Genomic DNA, 6,831 nt, shown 5'->3' on the forward strand with positions numbered 1-6,831 from the left:
CATGTCTCAATTTAAGGGCATGTGAGTTAGATACTTGATAGGAAAATAAAAAGAGAATTTAACACATAAACAAGAAGTCCAGTGTCCATTCTGAATACTAATAAGTCCAATATATTTTGAACCTACTAAATTTATTGGTAAATAATACCAAATGTTAGGAAAATTTCGATTTACTAAATCTAAAACTCGATAATCATTAAACATATAGTTTGAAAGATGTCCGTCCCAATTTACAACTAAGATAGCGGTAAATAAATTAACGCCACTCTACACTATCAATTTACGCGTCAACATTAATTCCAACACATCGGACTTGGAAAGATTACGATCGAGGGGAAATCATCTTCCGCGTTTTCCGTACCTCATAAAATTAACGCTTCAACTAAGATTTTCTATGTGCCAATCCAAACCCCAAAATAATACTTAGCTTTATAACCCAAGTATTATTATTGGACACGGAAAATTCAGAATGTCACGGTTGTTGCTTAGTACACACAAAATATAAAAACAAACAAATATTTTTTATAGCAGTGTACTGCGTCTCAGCATCGTTCAACATCCTACTAAGGTAACACACCGTCTGCTCTGGCCTTCATCATTCTCTTGAGCTAGCATGCTTCTGATGGTCATATCAGTCGCCGACAAGTAAAGTTTCAATGGCCGACCTGATTTAGGTGGCATCAAAATCAGAGGATTAGACAAATACTCTTTTATCCTGTCGAAGGCAAGTTGATGCTCTTCTCCCCAAATAAACTACTCTTGATTTTTTGAGTTTCAATAATGGAGAAAAAGCTTTTATTTTACCAGATAAATTTGCAATAAATCTATGCAGAAAGCTTATCTTTCCTATCACTATTCGCAATTGTTTTTTAGTTGTTTCTGTCGGCAATTCTAGGATTAGTTTGGCCTTATTGCTATCCATTTCTATTCCTCTTTGGTTAACCAAAAATCATGAAAAGCTACCAGCTTTCACAACAAATGCACATTTAAGAGGATTCATCTTTTATTGATATTTCTCCATCCTAACAAATAATTGTTAAAGATAGTCAAGATGACTTACCTCTTTTGACTTGACAATAATGTCATCCAGCTCTAGCATTCTTCAGACCGAACGGCAACTTGATCCATTCGAAAGTATATGTACAATGCCGACCTTAAGTGTGAGTGGAATTGGAGGATATCTCAGTCATTTCATAAATTTACTTCCAACTTTTCCTGTTCTTCAATTTCTTGTACTTTCACTTTCCAGCGATGTATAGATCTAATGTAGTCTAAAGCTTTAGCTCGAGATCTCCTGCCATCGATCTCGAGAGCCCGCAATAGGGAGTTCGAACCGTTCTAGACCTCGACTTCCAAAATCCAAGATCAAGTTTGTGCTCCTTTCTTGATCGTCTGTCGGCTGTTTAAGGCACAAGAACTGCCGTTGCGCCTAAGTTCCCGGGTTCGTCAAACTCAAACGACAATTAACTGGCAAGCCCGGCATTTCTCCGGCTCTTGTAATTTTGGCGCAAATACACTTAGTTTGAACTTCATTTCTAAATACATAAGAACACACAACTAATGAATTGAGACACAAGAAGTTCCTCAAACAAAATTTTTCGCAAATGTAAGCGAACCGGTCGAATTAAGTCGCAATGCACACAATATAATCACGAGTTTTCTCTTGGTTCTTGAAACATTAATTATAAACACTAATCAGAGATTAACCCTAACACAATACCTCTGAATTTCTCTCTCGTAAATAGGAACGCTCGCGTGCGTGCGCGAAATCACGAAAGTATCCCTTCAAAACCCGACTTTGGGTTCTTGGGACAAGTCGGTTGATAAAAAAACTTAAGGCTGGAAAAAAAATTTTAGTTTTTAGGACTAACCCTATCAAAAATTCCAACCTGGTTACACAATCTCAAAGTAGTGCACCCACGATAAGTTTATCAAAATCTAAGAGCAAATTTGAGATAAATGTGGCACGAACGAACGTACCGGTTTAGAACTTTTTTTGTCACAAAAATTAGTTCAGGGTAATGTATCACGAGTATATCGATTTGGAATCTTTCATGACACAAAAATTAGATTGAGATAAATGCGGAACAAATACATCAATTTGAGATTTTTTTTTTTGCAGTATTAACCTTTAATATTGTCCTGAATTTCACTGATAATAAATCTCTTGAGAAAGTAAATTTGAAATCTAATTTGTGAAAATTTCATTATATGTATATATATATAACCACAAATACTCCAAACTAATTCTTTTACCATCAAAAACCTCAAACTAGTACATTTGTGACAGACTTACCCCAAACTAATTTTTTGACCACCAAACACACTAAACCGGTACACCTACGACAAATATACCCTCCATTAAATTGGATTAATACCACGAAAATCATAAATTGGTAAATATGTGATAAACAAAGGGGTAAAATATTAAAATGGTACACCAGTCAACTGTCACGTATCATCCAACTCAGCAATTAGACGGTAAAATTTAACGAAAACTAACAGAAGGTAAATTTATCACAGGTGTACCAGTTTCGGATTTTTGGTAATCAAAGAATTAGTATGGAATAAATTTATCACAAACATATCAATTTAGGATTTTTTGTAGTATTAACTCTCATGAAAAAGAATTATTCTAGAAGAATTACTTTCGCTGCGGATATTGAGAATAGTCACTGGGTTAAAAAGTAAAAAATAACACAATAGGTAGTGCCACACTCTCGAGAGAGAGAGAGAGAGAGAGAGATCTTCTGTGTCGCAGGGAAGAAGAAAAACCCAAACAACAAATTCGATATCGACCCGGAATGGCGACGCCGCTGGATGCCGCCGGAGGCCCGATCCCGACGTCGGCGGCGCTGACGGCATCGTCGAAGCACATCGGGGCGAGCTGCCGGTCGGAGAACGTGGCCTTCCTCAAGTGCAAGCAGAAGGACCCGAACCCCGAGAGGTGCCTCGAGAAAGGCCAGCAAGTCACCCGCTGCGTGCTTCATCTGTGAGCCGTGCTTTCTCTTCTTCTCTTGCTGCCTCCCGATTCAGTCGCGCACGCTTTCGATATGATTGTCCTTGTTGTTGTTGTTGTTGTTGTTGTTGCATCGTTTGTTCGCTTATCTTGAATGTGAGCAAGTGTAGAGCGTTGCTTGGGTCGTTTGCTTGGCGTATGTGATTTGGGAATGTTTGCTGAGAAAACTTCAAAAGAGTAGACCCTTTGGATTTTCTTAGTTGCTTCTGAATGTTGTCGAAATGGGCAATTGGAATCGTTAGCAACTGAGGATGGTAGGGAGAAAGGTTTTGGTTTAAGGTAGTTTGCATACGGGTTATGCGAGAATGTTGTCAAAATGGGCAATTGGAATCATTTGCAACTGAGGATGGTAGTGGGAAAGGTGTTTGGTATAAGGCAGTTTGCGTCCGGGGTACACGAGAATGTTGTCGAAATGGGCAATTGGAATCATTAGCGACTGACGATAGTAGTGGGAGAGGTTTTGGTATAAGGTAGTTTGCACGCAGGGTACACGAGAATGTTGTCGAAATGGGCAATTACAATCATTAGCAACTGATGATAGTAGTGGGAAAGGTATCGGTATAAGGTAGTTTGCATACGGGGTATACGAGTTCGTAATGTAGTCATGATGGTCAGGAGAGCACAGAACGTGGTATCGGGTATCTGACATTCGCTCGCTTCACTGTTCTCATATGGCCAGTCTTTAGCTATCTATGTTCTTACGCGGTTAAACATGCCAATCTTTTGAAATGGAATGCAATAGCCAGTTTAATCTTCTTTATGCCCACATTCCACTTGGTGTCTAACACAATTGTGTTAGAATAGGAAGTATCATTCTAACAGAATGCCCCTTTCGTGTGCGTTTTCTTGAATTCGTCTCTTCCGTAAAAGTAAGAGAGAGAGAGAGAGAAGGAAAGGTACATTAGGGAAAAAAAGGCTCATTTAGCTTTGCCACTTCAATGCAAGCGTCATTCGAGTGGAATGGAGAAAAAACACAAGCAAGTGTCATTCCATTTTTCCATCAGAATCAAACATTAATAATATTCTTCTTTTGATTCTATTCCTTTCTCAACGCCCACCATCCTTATTTCATTCATTCATACAAAATGTACCACTGTATAGAGTACTTCACATGGAGCTCCTTTTGTAACTGGCTGAAAGCTTCTTTCCTTAGACCTCTTTATTGGCTTGCTTAAATCAGATGTAGTTTAGAAGAACCTCAGGTTTTAGTTCCGGATCAAAATTCCAAATCTCTTGGTAGAACAAGTAATTCTGTTTTGAAGGTAGTCATACAGGCTTTTGTTTTGTGCAGCATTTAAAGATTTATTGCTTTAGAATCAGTGCGTTTAAGTTTCCTTTCCATAAGTAATAATAAAGATGTGGTGTGCGGGATCTAGCACATTTGCTTGGATCAGTAGACTTTGCTTACACAAATTGATGAAGGGGATTTCATATTAGATACTTGATGATCTTCATATAGAGAGCACTCGGCTTTGTGATTGACTTATGGGCTATGCACTTTCGACTTCAAGTGAGGAATGCAGTCTACTTCTTTTCGCAGTTTTAGATGCAAACATGCTCGTGGGCCTCTTAGTCATTGCATTAGTCTGTCTTCATTTTTGGGCTGCACAATACTTACATTGGCAAATAAACTAGCTATAAGATTTACTGTCAATGATTCATGACGTTTGCCCACGGAAGTATACAGATGCAAATGGATTTTTTAGAGCCTTAAATAGAGGTGCTGAAAAAATTTGTGACACCCCTTTCAACTGATAAAAGTAGTTGTTGCAATTTACATACCTCTTTCCATTGTAGTATCTAAACCCTGTATTTTTGGCTGCGCAGACTGAAAGATCTTCACCAGAGGTGTACAAAAGAGATGGATGCTTATGTTGGTTGCATGTATTACCACACAAACGAGTTCGATTTATGCCGCAAAGAGCAGCAAGCCTTTGAAAAGGCATGCCCGTTGTAATTGAAAGGGGGGGTCAGTACCTCAAAGTCTCGACTCTTTAATAACTTAGAGCAGCTTGCAAGGAGCAGATGCTGCTGTGGTTCAAACTGTGTCTTGAATGTTGTCAAGATGTTGCGCTTGAGCAGGTCAAGTTAGTCTTTTTTGAAATGTCTGAGAGCAATAAGTCTACTCCTTTGCGGTTAACTACTGATGAACGCATTCCTTGTTGAAAGGTTTTGTGCCAATGCTACCTTCCGTTTCCATTAGAGGTGGCAAAATGGTGAATTATTGAATTTTTTGGTAATTTATTTATTGTCTAAGGGTGCGCTCGTTTCACAGAAAATGAGTAATTTGAAAAATATTTTTCGAAAAATGATCGCTTATATCGTTTGAAAAATAAATGAATAGAAATTTTTTTCGTTGCCCACGAAAATAGTTAGGCATAGATTGTTATTGGTGATGAAAATGTTTTCCTTTGACTAATTTTACTAAACGATAGAAACAATCTTTTTTTAGAAAATATTTTTCAAATTACTCATTTTCCATGAAATGAAACACACTCTAAGGATGCGTTTGTTTGGGAGAAAGTGTTTTCCGGGAATTTGTTTTCCAGACTTTTACCCGTTTGGTTCGCCGAAAATGATAAGTCAACTAAAAACACTTTTCGATCAAGGAAACATTCATGTATAAAATTAGGAAAGTAAATTCCCTAATCTAAAAAGGTGAAAAACACTTTCCGAAATTATTCATCTTGAATTTGTTAATATTTTTCTTTTCTCTTCTTTTTTCTATTTTCTTTTTCTTTTTCTTGTCTTTTTCTTTTTTCCTCCCTCAGCCGGTTGATGGCCTTTCTTTTTCCAAAATAAAAATAATTTAAAAAATATAAAAATTTTCGATAATTTTTACCATCAGATTTTCCTCACCAAACAACTGAAAATATTTATGAAGTCTTTTTTAGGTTTTAGCCAAACATCAGAAAACGAACTCATTTTCCTTGAAAATGACTTCCTGGAAAGTGGTTTCCAGAAATTGTACATTTTCCGTGAAATAAACGCGTTCTAAGTGTTACAAGATTTGAACTAATTGAATATGTTGATCTCGGTGTCTCTAGCAAGTGAATAAGAAATAAATGGAGCTTTCCACTCGCATGAGAACATTTCTTGCATTATTTTTTTTATCCATTTCAACCTTTTCTCCATTTTGAGCGTGGAAATAACACGAGTCTTTTGTAAATATAAATTTTTTATAGGGCGTTCCATGAGTTTTAAGTCTACCGAATCTCGGTGCCCATGCCTTTGAGTTATAAAAGGCTACACATTGCCTACGATTTTATATATATATATATCGAGTTTTTTTAATATATCTGCATCATTGTAAATTTGTGAGGACTCAAGTCTATTTTTTTATATTTATTATTTTTTGTATTTATTTTGAGAATAGAAAATTTCCAAGTTTTTTCGATTCTACCTCAATGGACATCGTAGAGGGGGGGCGGCGGCTTAATTCAATGGACTCGGACTTAGTTCTTCGGATGGATTTGAGTTCGATCCTGATCAGGTTGACTAGTTGTGTACAATGTGTAGTGCAGGTTAAAGGTGGCCTCCTAGTGCATCTAGACGCCACTCTCCTTACGTGACATCGACGATTGATATCTCTTGCAGTCTCTTACGCTGGGGCGATTGAGGCGCGATGACAGTTGAGCGCGTCGAGGCATCAAGACATGCCCGCTGCACCGAGGATGTTCGCACTATATTTCGACCAAACGATTTAAATTCAAATGACCCATCCCAGCAAATTGCATTGACGTTGGGTTCACTTAGGCTTAGGCTGGCATTTGGTAGCCTAGGCTGCATTTGGTTGCGACAAAACCGGGTTG

The 6,831-nt window shown here is 37.7% G+C and overlaps 1 protein-coding gene across 1 annotated transcript; it reads left to right on the forward strand.

The window, feature by feature from the left end:
- Positions 1-2,748: 2,748 nt before the first annotated feature.
- LOC115664986 (NADH dehydrogenase [ubiquinone] 1 alpha subcomplex subunit 8-B-like) lies at positions 2,749-5,144 on the forward strand. The gene is made up of 2 exons (XM_056305665.1): positions 2,749-2,992; positions 4,847-5,144. Exons 1-2 carry the CDS (start codon positions 2,805-2,807, stop codon positions 4,974-4,976), a joined length of 318 nt encoding a protein of 105 aa, XP_056161640.1. The 5' UTR covers positions 2,749-2,804; the 3' UTR covers positions 4,977-5,144.
- The last annotated feature ends 1,687 nt before the right edge of the window (positions 5,145-6,831 follow it).

The sequence above is a fragment of the Syzygium oleosum genome, unplaced genomic scaffold (assembly GCF_021117445.2).
Source record: "Syzygium oleosum isolate NSW1041296 unplaced genomic scaffold, Sole_v2.1 Sole_v2.38, whole genome shotgun sequence".
Lineage (NCBI taxonomy): Eukaryota > Viridiplantae > Streptophyta > Magnoliopsida > Myrtales > Myrtaceae > Syzygium > Syzygium oleosum.